This window comes from Python bivittatus, unplaced genomic scaffold, assembly GCF_059951505.1.
Source record: "Python bivittatus isolate LINGU-HERP-01145 unplaced genomic scaffold, Pbiv_v1 ctg000570_np1212, whole genome shotgun sequence".
NCBI classification, from domain to species: domain Eukaryota; kingdom Metazoa; phylum Chordata; class Lepidosauria; order Squamata; family Pythonidae; genus Python; species Python bivittatus.
The window spans coordinates 13,160,481-13,175,773 of NW_028277097.1; the positions used below are offsets into that span (position 1 = coordinate 13,160,481).

Below are 15,293 nucleotides of genomic sequence, written 5' to 3' on the forward strand. Positions count from 1 at the left end.
AAGAAGAGAGAAAAGGACATAGTGGATGGAAAATACAACATCAGTAAATAAACACAATTTACAATTGTCATAAAATTTAAAATGTTATTTCATTGATTGAATAATTGAATATATCAAACTAAACTGAGAAATAATTGTAAGTCACTACAAAACATTAGTGATTTAATCTAATCATCTAAACATTAATATTTATATTGATGTCACCACTATTTACCATTATCTAAAATAAATGCACTTGATCTTATAATACAAAAACAATTTAAAACATTAAGTTCTATATTCTTTCCCATTGTACATGACTGGTGATTACATTATTTTTCTAAATATTAAAATTGCTTCTTGGCACTATCTTTACATCGAATATTTTCCTCTTAAAAGCCATAAGTATCTGAGTTTGTTTTTTTCCTGCAGATTCGATCCACGCTAGCCAAAGTTCAGCCTCTGTTCTATAAAAAGGAATCCAACCATGGGATTGCAAATGGCATGCTGGATTCAAAGGTATGAAAGATTTTGTGTGTTGTAATGACCAATAAGAGAGATTTGTTCTGCACGATAGAAGGGCAGCAAATAAAATATATTTGTTCTGCACAATAGGATAGGTGACCTTCAGACCAATGTTAGCCACTCAGTAGCCAAATTATGTTCATCAGGCCAGTCCTCTCTCAGCTGACATACAGAACATTGGGATACTTACGAAATCTATAATATCCTTTAGACCAGTGTTGTCCAAACTTGGCCACTTTAAGATGAGTGGACTTCAACCCCCAGAATTCCCCAGCCAGCCATGCTGGCTGCGTAATTCTGGGAGTTGAAGTCCACTCATCTTAAAGTGGCCAAGTTTGGACAACACTGCTTTAGACTTAACCTATTTTTGTTTCCTTTGACCAATGCTTTCAGCCATGTCTGAAAATATGCTTTTTTGTGTTTCCATTTATAAGCAATATTTTATTTTGCTTTATGACAATATTAACAATTTGAATTTAGGACTCAGCTACGTATTATAGAAAGCCCATTTGATCTTCATATCTTCTACAGTAGTTTCATAATCTGCCGCATATTTTTATCGCATTGCCTGTATAGTGTCTTTGTATTTCCTTTTGTCACGCTGACTGATCATTGACTGCAAATTGTTATCATCATCACCATCATCTTCATCATCTTCATTTAGTCCACAATAAGCCAGACATAACTGTAGTTACAAGTATGGGTAATTAAAATTTCAGTATCTAGAATTCATTCAGTGAGAAAGAACTAGGAAAAAAAATGGAAATATAAAGACCTTCAAATAGTGATTGAGTGAATGTGGAAAAAGAAAGAACTAGTGGTGCTAATAGTGGTTCGTGTGCTTGATGCTATACCAAAAGATCTGGAAAACTACTTGCCACATGATAGGAATGAACAGAATCTCGACACATCAGTTCCAAAATTCACATTACTTGGAATGGCAAAATATTTCAATGGTAATTTTAGCTGTTCTAGATCCTTGGGAAGGATCCAATGGTCAAAGCACTAAATGTAGTCAAAACCATCTGGTAGGCTATATGCAAATAACAACATTTTCAGTGTTAACTCCTGGCAACTGCCTGGACTAGTCCCTGCAGTTTTCTTGGCAAGATTTTTGGAAGTGGCTTGCCATTTCCTTCTTCCTAGGGCTGAGAGAGAGGGAATGGCCCAAGGTCACCCACCTGGTTTCATGCCTAAGGCAAAACTAGAACTCATGGCATCCTGGTTTCTAGCCTAATGTCTTAACCATTGCACCAAACTGACTCTCGATAATGCAGTAGGGTGGCACCTTGTCCTTCTCTATGGAGTAGAGTGGATTTGCTGATTAATGCCCACTTCTTGATTCTCTCCAATTTTAGCCAACTGATCCTGCCTTTGTACATTTTAAGAAGCAGCAGCTAAGGGGACTATGGTACTCCATAACTCAAGTGTTGCCCATTTTGTCACACTAATAAAATAGCAAGGTTCACAATTTGTCCTATAACCCTGGTGCTAATTAAGCAGACGTTACAGGCTCTTATGAGTTCAATGTTCATAAAGCAAGTTAAGGCATTCTTGGCTTTTACATGTCTAATGCCCCTGATCTGCAAACCTTGGCAGAATGAGTTTGCTGCCTGATGCACTCTTCCAAGTACTAATTAATCTTGTAGGCAGAGAAGGTTGCCCTAAGGGAATTGGAGCTGTTATTTATCAGGTCTGTTGTGCTAATGCTTTCAGATAGAAAACTCTGGGGAGCTGAGCAAATAGAACATGATATTTTACTGCATGGGTTGGGAGGTGAAAAAACATTTTTGCTAGAAGCTTAAATTCCCCTGGGTCCAGTTCATGGATGAAGGTACAGGTGGAACCTTTGGCATCAAAAATTCACCCTAATTATTCTTCAATGACATTTGTCTACTAGTCAGTCAGGTCTGGTTTAAGGGGTCACAGAGCGTGCAGCTGCATTGGGCCCAAGAAAAGTTGAGGTCCTCCAAGCAGAGCAGTGGGCAGAAGTGGGTGGGTGAGGAATCTAAGGGGGTGAAAGCAAAGAGGCTGCCTACCTCCACCACTCCACCCTTGAGAAAGACATGTTAGCCATGCGGTGGCAGGGTTTTTGAGCAGACCAGTCTACTCATTGACAAGGACAGCTTCATGTTAGCTAGTGGAATGATCAGGCTGCTATAGGGAAAGTGTCTGGACCAGATGGTTTACCAGTTTCTTATTATAAACATTTTGAAGATGAACTACTACAACCGTTGCAACACGTGGTGAACTCTATTTTACAGACTGGAAAGATACCAGACAGTTAGATAGAGGCCATTGTAACATCAATACCTAAAGAAACTCAAGATTTGACCTCACCAAAAATTATCACTTAATATCATTACTGAATAATGATAAGTTATTTATGATGATTTTAGCTGAGAGAATGAAGATGCTTTTATGGGACTTTATTCATGAAGTTCAGTGCGGGTTTTTACCTAAAAGACAGCTGAGGGACAATATTAGAAATTTATTGGCTATTTTGGAATACTTGGAACAACATAATGAAAAACAAGCAGCACTGATTTTTCTTGATGCAAAAAAGGCCTTTGACAATTTGAACTAGACGTTCTTGTTTGAAAGTTTGGAGTATATGGACTTTGGTGAGAATTTTGTCAAATGGGTAAGGTTGATTTACATTTCAGAAAAGGCACAGATAATTGCGAATGGGGAATTAACAAAACATTGTCAGATACAGAAAAGGACTAAACAAGGATGCTCCTTGTCACTAATGTTATTCATTTTACCTTTGGAAGTATTGAATAGAGATATAAGGTGAGATGAGAGAATTGTTGGAGTGAAGATTAAAAGAGAAACTTATAAATGTCAGGCATTTGCTGACAACCTGGTGATAACCTTGGAAGGTCCCGTGGAAGAAATAGAAATATTAATGGAAAAACCGAAGGACTTCGGGGTATTAGCTGGCTTTAAAATTAACAAAAGACTTTTTTTTTAACAACAAACAAAAGACGGTGTATATGATTACTGTTGTGAGACTATTATATGTGCAAAGATGGAAAAACTCTGAAATACCCATATTGGAGGATTGGTTGGTGAAGATGACAGAACTAGCAGAGATGGCAAAATTAATTTTGTTTGACTGGAAACCTCTTACTGACTTTTTTCTGGAAAAAGAGAGAAATGAACTTGTGATTTATGGGTTTGAAGATTAGAAAGGGTAGCTTATGGAAAGAAGGAAATTATGATGTAACCTTAGAGAGGGTAAAATATAAATGTATCTATGACCATTGTCAAGAAGATTAGAAGCTGCTTCTTTGGAATCTTTCCTTTCCTTTCCTTTCCTTTCCTTTCCTTTCCTTTCCTTTCCTTTCCTTTCCTTTCCTTTCCTTTCCTTTCCTTTCCTTTCCTTTCCTTTCCTTTCCTTTCCTTTCCTTTATTTCTTTTTCACTTAATTATTATTTTTCTTTATTCCTCTTTATTTCAAAATTTGTACTGTTTTTAATTCTCTTCTTCAATAAAAATTATTAAAAAAAGATCAGGCTGCTGTGGTCATTCTTCCAAGAAGTGTTTTACTGCACAATGAATAGTATTCTTCTATTTCCAGATTATTTTATGGGTGCAAAGACCTGTTTTCTCTAATGCAGGGTGTTTCATCTTCCCCCTCCATCTCATTGTGCAGGAATCCATGCGCAGTGTTTATCTAACGCTTTCTGTAGGAGGGGACTTCAAACCTGGTGTTCCACTGGGCCTCTAAATTTCTTGAACTAAATCATCTGTACTTACAAACCTAGGAAGCTATTGTTATATACAAGTTGGGAGTGGTAAATATGTCATGTGGATAAAACAAGGGCAGAGCTTTGATCTTCCCCCAGACTGTCTATTCATGCACTTGCTGAAAAGCTATGCATCCCTTTCATGCATAGGCATGCAGAATAAGCCACAATGAAATCATGTGACAACACTATGGAAGTGATACAAATGATGTAATTTACATCATTTGCATGATGGCAGTGTAACTTATATGATATCCTTCCCATCCCCAAGAGACACCCATGCATTCACCATCCACCGTAGTCCCTCTTCCCCAATCTCTCAATGACTAATCAGCATTAACATGCCCTTCAAGGGGGAAACACAATAAAGCTGACATATCATAGCTTATTTATTAGGTTTACACCACTCTTTTATTGTACAGTTCAAGGTTGTGTCCATAATGCATCTGCCTCCTATTTTAGAATTCAATGGCAGCTTAAGTAAAAAAAAATGGAATGTTTTGCTGTCACAAAGAATTAACATTAAACTGTCTAAATCATGGATGGATAGGTCTATCATCACATGATCAAAAGGAAACTTTGGAACTGCTGGGCTATTCTAGTGATAAATTATATTTCAAAGGAGGGTTGCTTAGAGAAAGAAAACCCTCCTGTTTGTTTTTCCACCCTGGGAAATCAAATGGAGGAAATTCAGGCTCTGAAAAACCTCATGTTGTTTTCAGTGTGACATGGATATATTAGGGATTAGCTATTCTTCCCTTAATAAAAAATATAGCATGTGTGCAATTTTGCCACATTTTCTACAGCAGTTTTTGTTACCCCATGCACATAAGAAAATACACTCCTTATTCAGTTGCAGCATTGTGCAGTCATATTCAGATCTTGAAGTGTTTGAATGAAAAGCAAACTACATCTGTCAATTGCAGCAAATTGTAGAAATCAATTTACTTAAAAGGTAGGCAGAGTAAAAAAAAAAAGGGGGGGGGAGAAAGAGACCAATGGGCAGAAGCAGGAAGAACAGATTCATCCTTCTTTCTTTTCTTTTTCTTCATTTTAGCCACATTCTACAGAACCTGAATTGGTCCCTGATGAAGAGATGCTGTCTTCCAGCTACAAGGAGTTGTTAGAAAAGATGAAAAAGGCAGAAGAAGAATTATTATGGGTGAACAAAGAAAATGAAAGGCTAAAGATCAAGGTGTGCTTATATTTCTGGAATTTTGAAAAAGTACTCTTGTGTCCTTAACCCAGAAGATCCATTTGTATTTCAGATTAGTTTTGTAAAATATTTGATTTCTTATTGGTTCTGAAAGTAATCCAAAGCATATAAATAGTTTTGAACTGATAAAACTATTTTTATTATTTTATTTTATTATTCCAATTTATAGAGCCGCCCATCTTGTATATATGAGTCTGGGTGCTTGCAAAGAATTAAAAACAATATAACATAACCAAACAGTACAACAGTTTACAACAATACAAATGAAACAAAAGCAGATAGAAAACCATCATAAAAAAATTATAAAATTCACAGCCAAATTCTGCAACTGAGAGAGCTGGGGCAAATGTTACATGATTGAATGTTCCTTCCCATAAGAAATATTCCCTACATTTTAAAGAAGCAGGCACTGATCCAGTTCCCACAACATGCTTACCAAAAATGGGTCAGTTAACCCAGCCAATTAAACACCAAAGGGTTAAACTTGATTCCAAACAGACCGTGTCATGCACAGTGTAAACTAATTCCATCTAGTTGGCTATGTTGTAAATATACATAAATCTGGACAGTTGGCTTGTTTGCGTATTTGGTCCTCGAGGAAAATAGCTGGAGAGAAGGAATGACTGAAGAATCAGGTCTTTGCTTTGTAGACCTCAGTACTGAAACCTGGAATCCCTAATTGCCTACAGTGGCCAAGCCAGGATTGCTGGCCACTGGAAAAGTGATGAAATAAAGCCAAAGATTCTGTATTCCTCAAATAGTGATTTTTGACCCAATTAGTTCATTGTGTGATGCCAGAATCACTGACAAGAAGATTTGACTGGAGTAGTAGATGATGAGATTAAGCATGTTGTAGGAACAGGGTCAAAAGGAGGAAGAGATAGAGGTTCATTTTCTTTTACATGCTGTGGAACAGCTATATTCGTGTCTGTGTGTATTCAGGGGAAGCATTCAGTTTATACCTGCTGCAATCTGAAGTGATACAATCTCAGGTAAAGTATTATCTTCTCCCCTGGTTATATAAATGAGACTTGAGTTTTGAATACTGCTTTAGACCGACCATCTCCTAGACCACTATATTTTCAAAATAGCTCCTAATATGATGGAATCATGGATGCATTGGCAACAAATTAGACCCACCTTTTCCCAGCCCGGTCAATTCCCAATGAGTTGGAACCACAGTTACTATCTAGGATGGAATATGAGAGGTGCTGAGATATTGAAGGCTTGTTTGCAGCCACAATATTGATTCATGATCTTCCATGTTTCTGACACTAGTGGTCACATCTGGTTTGGAAGAAAGAAGAATGAAGTCTGTGCAGCTGCTAGGATGTAGCTAGATCAGGGTGCTTGCCCTGCTTGAAGTAACACATAGTGGAAAGGAAGGTAAAGATGGTACAAGAGCGTATACCAGTTTTTGTTGTTCGCTTATGTCTTTGAGTCAGTTTTGACTCCTGGTGGCTACCTCCAGGCATCAGTGCAGTTTTCTTGACAACATTTTTGGAAATGGTTTGCCATTATCTTCTTCCTGGGGCTAACAAAGTGGGACTGACCCCAGGTCACCCAGCCAGCTTTGTGCCTAAGGTGGGACCTGTAATGCAATGTGGAAATGACCTTCAGAAAGATGTTGGTCTCTGTGCCACAGGGCATATCCTGCTGGTGGGAGATGCTCACAGAAGCTTGGTGAGAGGCAGGGAATGACTGCCTTATCACAGAGGTAAAATGAGAAGTTGAGTCCCTCAGTAATCTGTGTTTGAGAGCGGTGTTCATAATCGATAGACCAATCCACCCCAATCCTAACAGACTGTGGGTGGTAGAACTGTAGAAAACAATAGGGTTAATCAGTGAGCTGATCAAGCTTGCAGGTGATACCAAATTATTTAGAATGATGATGAGCTCCAGAGAAATCTTTTTAACCTCAGTGAATGTCCAACCAAATAGCAAATGCTATTAAATTTAAGTAAGTGTATGCTCACTGGGGCAAAGAGTTCTCATTTGAGATTCACATTAATGGAGTCTAAGCTATCTGTAACTAATAAGGAGAAAGATATTGGGTTATAGTAGGTAGCATAATGAAGATTTCAACAAACCCCATGCTTGGATCTCTAGGAGAAGAATTGAAAATAAAAATACTAGCATTGGTAATGTCCTTATATAACTTTGTGGTATAACCAACTAACAGGCTCCATATATTTTGTACTGATCTTGGACCACAATGAAGATACTATTACTAAATGCTTGATTAAGATGAGCCTTCACTCTTTTCTTAACATGCCTGATTGTAATCTTTCAAATCAGTGTCCCCTGTATTTACATTACACTAGTAATGTAAATACTGAGAACTTACTGATCCTTAGGTTTATATGGCATGTGACAAAGTGAAACAATTGTTTCTCAACTGTTTAATGTTTCTCAACGTTATTTAAACTCAAAACATTTAAATAATCTGTTTGCATTGGGTCCTTTTCAGCTTGAAGCTTCAAGGGCAGCGGGTGCTGAATCTGTGAAGCACGGCTCCCAAAAGCTCCAGGATAATTACAAGAAACGCTCTGAAGACCTCAGGAAAAGACAAGAAGGAGCCATAAATATAATGAAGGTATGAAAAGTAAGAGAGCTAGTTTGGTGTAGTGGTTAAGGCACCAGGATAGAAACCAGGAGATTGTGAGTTCTAACCTCACCTTGGGCACAAAGTCAGCAGGATGACCTTGGGCCAGTCCTTCCCTTTGTGTCTTAGGAAGGAGGAGGCAAGGGCAAACCACTTCTGAAATCATGCCAAGAAAAGTGCAGTGACTAGTTTAGGCAGTTGCCAGGGGTGACATGCAAAGCAGAGTTCTGCAGAAAGTCTTTGGGAAACTTCTGGCTATTTTGAAAGGATGATTTTGGATGAGACGACAAGTCTAGGAATATTCTATGATATTGTTTGATCCACACTTCAAAGCAAGCAGACTTACAAGCTAGTCTGCATATTGACATGAGTTCCACTGATCTACATTAAAGAAAGTACCAAAATGTATCCATTGTTTTAAAACATAGAAATTCATACTTCGAGACAGAGAAAATATGTTCAAAACTATATATTTAAATATGAATTTGAACAGATTTTGATTGAAAAAATGCAGATTTTCACAGAAACAAACCAGAATGGATTTTTGAATGAACACATGAGAAACTAATCTGGGTCAGAAATACAACCGATCCATTCACCCTAGCAAAGCTGATATCCACCTTCTCTTCCTTTGCTGTAGGCTAGAGCATACAATGCTCTTCTTCCAGTAATTCTCTTCATCACATAACAAGCAACCTCTTCTTTGGTCTTATAGAACAGGGTGGTTGCTGTGGGGAAAAATAGGAAGTAGCGCTGTGTATGTTGTCCTGAGCTCCCAACTGAGAGGTGGAATTCACATCCAATAAACAAAACCCACAGAAGTGGGATAGAAAGTATTGGGGGCTACCATTTAAAGCAAGCCTTAAACATTTGTTCTTTTCCACAATCGTAGATTTGTCACACAGTAATATTCAAATTTATTTATTTATTTATTTATTTATTTATTTATTTATTTAACTTGTCCCCGCCCAACTCCCCACAATGGGGGACTCTGGGCGGCTTACAACACACTAAAAACACAAATACAATTAAAAGTTATAAAAACCAAACATTAGAAACATAAAAAAGCTAAAAAATCCAAGAGGCCGATAGGGGCCACACCAGGCCGCTAAGGGGCCAGCCAACCCCATTTCTGATATTCTCCCTCCCCGCCCCAGGCTAGATGGCAGAGCCAGGTCTTCAAATCCCTCCGAAAGGCCTGGAGTGAGGGGGCCTGTCTCATCTCCGGGGGCAAGATGTTCCAAAGGGCAGGGGCCACAACAGAGAAGGCCTGCCTCCTGGACCCTGCTAATCGAAATTCTTTTACCGCGGGGATCCGAAGCATGCCCTCTCTGTGAGATCGGGTGGGACGGGTTGAGATCGTGGGGGTGAGGCGGTCCTTCAGGTAACCTGGCCCCATGCCATGTAGGGCTTTAAAGGTGATAACCAACACCTTGAATTGGACCCGGAAGCAAACCGGTACCCAATGCAGCTCACGGAGCAGAGGTGTTATATGGGTCCTTCTTCGGGCCCCAAAAATTGCTCGTGTGGCCGCATTCTGGACCAGCTGAAGCTTCCGGATATTCTTCAAGGGTAGCCCCATGTAGAGCGCATTGCAGTAGTCTATCTGGGAGATAACAAGGGCATGAGTGACTGTTCGCAGGGCATCCCGATCCAGGATTACCTATATTTAGGAACGCTCTTTGCCACTAAAATCCATGGCTAGACATTTTTCCATAGTTACAAACTTCAGACACAGTTTTACTCATCACAGCAACCTCTCACTGGAAGATCATGTGAATCACTCAGAAACTGCTTTGAAGTACAAGCCTCTTCATTCTTCATTTAATGCAATGTTTTCTGACCACTGAGCCAATTTTAACAGAAAAACAACTCACACCAGTGACCAGAGCCTTTGCAACATAATGCCTGTTTATGAAATTTAGCATGGACTACTTGTCAAAAGATGAATATTTGGAGAACTGGAAAAATTAGATTCCATGTTGCACTCTGGACCATCATGTGCAGTATTTGATTGTGTGCAGGGTTTTTTTTAACTGTTGCACATGTGAGGCAAAAATCGGAGGAGGAGGAGGAGGAGGAGGAGGAGGAGGAGGAGGAGGAGGAGGAGGAGGAGGAGGAGGAGGAAACAGCTCCCAGGTCCATAGAGTACTATTGATTGCTCACTCCACAGAATACTATCCTTGGAAGCAGTGGGTGGGGAGTGTCTCAAGACTAGACTGATCCCTTGTGGCAAACTTTTCTTCCACTGCAGTTTACATTATTAAAATGAAAGACAATTGATTTCATATCTGGTCTGATCCTGAGGTGGGAATGAGCAGAAATATCCCACAGTAAAAATATGGACTTTAAATTACAGTTCAGAGATTGCCTTTCTGAATGTTCTCCCCATAATATAATCTGGAAATCGTCTCTACCTCAGGGAGAAACCTTACACAAAAAAACCCCTAGTAATTCCCTGTTCTTTGCCGCCTGTACTAAGGGTGACATTATCATTATCGTTATCGTTATCATCATCATCATTATCATCAAGCTCAACTCTATAATTGTGTAGTCTTCCAGCTGTGAACTGTTTGAGTGCCATAGTTGAAGCAGTTTTAAAGGGATGATTAGGCCAGGTCATAGAGGATAGACATCTTTCTAAATCAAAGTCACACCTAAGTTAGTGCTAACATTGCAGTTTTGTGTATTTCCTTCTTCAAAGTAGCAGTCAATTCCACCCTCAGTTTTTAGCAGTTGTGGTTGGAAGGGATTCCAAGTAGGAATCACCAAAGAGAGTTCTGAGAACTCCAGACAGCTCTGTGACCTCAGGTTGTCCACCATGAGGAACAGGCCACATTGGATAGATCCCATAGGATTTCTCCAAACAAACAAACAAACAAAAACCTGCCCTGTGGTTGTATTCAGAGTGCAGGTGCTATTGTTTCCACACAAACAGTTTTGGTACCTTTCCTTGAGCTAATGGCATGATGTAATGGTGCAGGGCAGCTGATCTTTTCTAAATTCTTCAGAGCCTTGCTTTTGCTTTTTCATTGCAGGCCCGCAAACTTGAGCAAGAGCAGAAATTAAAGCAAAGCACTGACAGTCTCAGCCAGCTAAATGTGCAGCTGCACGAGAAATATGGCCAGATTGAAGAACTGGAAAAACGAGTACAAAGGATGGAAGAGGTGAGGTTGGTTGCGTCAGCCATGTAGGTGCATGACATCCCTTCTGCAATGTGTCAATGACTGCCAAAGCTTCCTAAGAATTTTAGTCATCTTTTTTTTTTTAATGAAAAAATACCCTTTTCTTTTTCCAAGCACAGATCAGTAAGAATTAAAGTTTTCATGGTGTTGATGCTTTAATGCTGTATATCTTTCCCTTCTTCATATAAGGTTAACATGAGTAAGTTGCATAAAGAGTAAAAATCTGGAGAAGGATTAGGAATAACAAGAGCATGGTGCCAAATTTGGGTATAACGTTTGAACCTCTGGCATAGATTTTATTAGTGAGGTGTGGTGCTTTCCCAGCCAGGGTTAAATTTTCTTCAAGAGCATAAGATATTTTTGCCACATTGCTAGCCATTGGGTTGGACCAACCCTCCAAAACTCATATTCCTTCAAACTGTTCATATCACTGGCCATTTTCTGAAGTTTTCCAAATGCTTCATTCCAATCTTGCTGTCCCACCTCAGAAGAAGACATCTGAACCAGGAAATTTGTAAAAGTTGCAATGAATAATCATTTGTGGCAAGTGAATTAGATGTGGGTTAATGGATCTCAAATCATGGATGCCTGCATTAGACCTTTCCCACTGAAGGACGTTCCCATAGTCTGTACTCACTTCAGTGGTTGCACAAAACCTCACAATTGGGAAAGTTTATTGTGAGCAAAATTAATTACAGGTAGTCCTTGACTTGTGACCACAATGAACTTCCATCACTAAGTGATGCAGTCATTACGTGAATCACACCCGATTTTTACAACCTTTTTGCCATAGTTAAGCAAATCACTGTGGTTGTTAGGTGTATCTGGCTTCCCCCACTGACTTTGCTTGTTGGAAGCCCCCTGGGGAGCTCACAAATGGCAATCATGTGACCCCAGGACACTGCAACCATTGTAAATACATGCCAGTTGCCAAGCACCCAAATTTTGGTCACATGACCATGGGATGCTGTGATGGTTGTAAATGTGAGGACGGTCATAAGTCACTTTTTTCAGTGCTGTCGTAATTTCAAATGATTGTTAAACGAATGATCATAAGTCGAGGACTACCTGTATAGCAATTGGGCACAATCTAACTTCTTGATTCCATGTCCTCAATAGGATAGTCAAGATGAAGTTATAGTTTAGCACTTCCAAAAAATTCAGGACATGACTTAAAATAGAAATAATATCCCAAAAATAGAGTACACTTAATACTTTTGTGGGAGTATTACATACTTAGGCATACTTGGGATTTCTACTCTTTGATGGTAATAAGGATTTTTTTTTTTTAGCCATGCCTATGACTGTGATTTAAACTATGACTAGGTTCCCACAACACAAATCCTGAATGAACTCATTGCCTGGATTCATAAAAACCATTGAATCATAAACTAACCAACCAAGTCTGGGTTCACGTAAGCCACTAAGCCACCAAAAATTGTAACCAAAATTAGCACTAATGAAGTTTAGCATATGTGCAAATATCTGCTGTTTCACAGTAGCTAAACTCTGGCTCTGAAACTTTCCTTTCCATGAGATTCTAGAGATACTTTTCTTTTATTAGTAAGTGACTTTGCAGTGTTTTCTTCCCTCCAAAAAAAGCAGTAAGATTGTGGTACATTGTGTGGTACATATTATTGTTGGTTGTACTGTACACGTCAGGTCAAATATTCTGATGCTAGGATTTCTTTTTGCATGAATCTGATGATTAATCTTACACCTTCCAACTGCTGAAGTCTTTTTTCTTTTCAAGCCGGAAATGGAAAATGACAAATATTTACGTATTCCTTACCAATAAGTAGATTTTTGCATGGCACTCTGCATTTGACATTAAAATCTGTAACACAGTGTAGGATGTGGATGTAAGAAAGCATTTTTTAATGTAGGTGTTGACAGGAAATTTTTGAGGCGAGGTATTATTTCACTGGGAAACAGAAGAAAGCCAATTTGTGAGAGTTTGGGAGCCATTTGAACTGAAGTTCTCTAGCAAGCTCTTTTGCAAAACTTTTCCATTTTTCTCAGTGGGTTCACTAATAAGTTGTGACTCTTGTGAAGCAGAGTTACTGAAACAAAAGTATTACCTAAAATCCAAGGTCACCATATGTTTCTGTAATTAAGTTAGAAGCCAAAGAAATCACATTCCATTAATAGAATCTCAGCAAAGGACTCAGACTGAGAAACTTTGGAAATGCGAAATAATAAAACACATGATGCTCAGTTCTAGTCCTGAAACAGCTAAACTCATCCAAATTATAGTCTTAGCACTCTCAGTCATGACAGCCTTTTGGTTAGGTAGACACCTTTTTCTAGGTTTGCAACTGTCCTTTCTGGCAAAGTACTAAAACATTAATTTGTTTCTAAAGATTCCTTTTTTGCTTAAGGTGGTCTGAAATCTGAAATCACGTTTCACCCAACCCTTTAATCTTAAACCTAGGTTAACAAAATGTAGTTGCTCTGTTTGCAGGATCTGCTGAGCCCATATGGTGGCTTAATGTCACAGCCTGGTTCACCTAACTTGCTAAGACATTGGCATTGTTCCAGGGCCATGCTCAACCACAAGCTATCCTCCACCATCTCAAGATGTCCAATCCTAGTTTGACATGTTATATGAATCCTGCCACTCAGAGAATCTGAGGGAAATGAGGTCACCATATTTTAAGAAAGTTTCAGACAAACTGAAAAAGGTTCAGAGAAGAGCAAGAAGGGAGGATCAGAAAACTGGCAAATAGGCTGCCCAGGAGAGACTGAGGAAGTGGATATGTTTAGCTTTGAAAAGAGAAGATTAAGGAGAGGGATAATACTTTTCAACTGTGCTCATACAACACACTTTACTTGGTTACTGGCTGAACCCATTTTTTAAAATGATCTTAAGCTACAGAAGGCAACTTGAATGTTAAGAAAAATCTTCCTAAAAATATAAGTAGGTCAACAGTAGAACCGACGACTAAGGGAAGTTGTGAACTGTCCTACATTAGAAGCATTCAAGTAGATTCTGGTCAACCATCTGTTTTAATATGCCTTCCTGCCCTAAGCAGATGTTTGGCCTTGATGACTTCATCTCTCCTCTTCAAACTCTGAGGCTCTGCATAGCCACAATTGGCCAGGTGTTGTGAGCATCCCGGAAGGTGAATTATGAGGAATGCTTTACTTCCTTCTGTATGTTCTAGAAGGGGCTTCTTACCATGTTACCATACAAATTTAATAAAAAAATAAGAAAAAGAAAGACAGACAGACAGACAGACAGACCTTCTAACACAGGGTTCCTCAACCTCAGCAACTTTAAGATGGGTGGACTTCAACTCCCAGAATTCCCAAGCCAGCATGGCTGGCTGGGAAATTCTGGGAGTTGAAGTCCACCCATCTTAAAGTTGCTGAGGTTGAGGAACCCTGTTTTAACAGACTCATTTGCCCAATGCATGCTGAGCTCTCCATCATCAGCCTCAGAAATAACAAAGATACCTAAACTTTCATACTTTAAAAGGGCAAACAGAAATCAGAGCTTCAGAAGCTAGGTTATGCTTGTCACGTAAAACAGTTTCTGCCTTGTTTTGCTTTTCAAATAACCATCCCCTAGAATAGCATAAAACATATATGCACACACAGAAAACCCAAGATGAGCTCTGTCTTCAGGCTTATAAGATTGACAAGAAAATTGGAGTAGAGTGAGGGGGGAAAAAAAGAAACAGAGGAGAAGTCAGTTCTTTGTAGCCAGAATAACTGGGTAAGTCATAAGCCAGGAATAATAATTATTACTATTGTTATTATTAAAGAAAAATGTACATCAGGCATGTTTGTCACTTTGCTGTCCTTAGGAAAAGAAAACATTGAAAGAAAAGAAACAGCTTTTAAAAAAGAAGTTGCATCAGATGATGTCAAATGCTGAAAATTCGAAAAGGTTAGTGAATTGCACACAACTTAAAAAAAAAAAAAACTAAATCAATAGGGGTTATAGTAAGCAGTTGTCAGGTTTTTAAAAGCAAAGGAGCATCTTTGTATTAGTAAAAGTTGGGCCACCTTGTACTTTGTAC

At 38.9% G+C, this 15,293-nt stretch overlaps 1 protein-coding gene across 1 annotated transcript in view; it reads left to right on the plus strand.

Annotated features, from left to right (window-relative positions):
- Nucleotides 1–15,293, plus strand: part of CCDC68 (coiled-coil domain containing 68) — a 35,126-nt gene that overhangs the window by 12,448 nt on the left and 7,385 nt on the right. Inside the window, exons 3-7 of the mRNA XM_088152705.1 lie at nt 412–498; nt 5,317–5,454; nt 7,946–8,071; nt 11,119–11,247; nt 15,078–15,160. Coding sequence (XP_088008831.1) covers nt 412–498; nt 5,317–5,454; nt 7,946–8,071; nt 11,119–11,247; nt 15,078–15,160 — 563 coding nt within the window. The remainder of the gene's footprint in view (nt 1–411; nt 499–5,316; nt 5,455–7,945; nt 8,072–11,118; nt 11,248–15,077; nt 15,161–15,293) is intronic.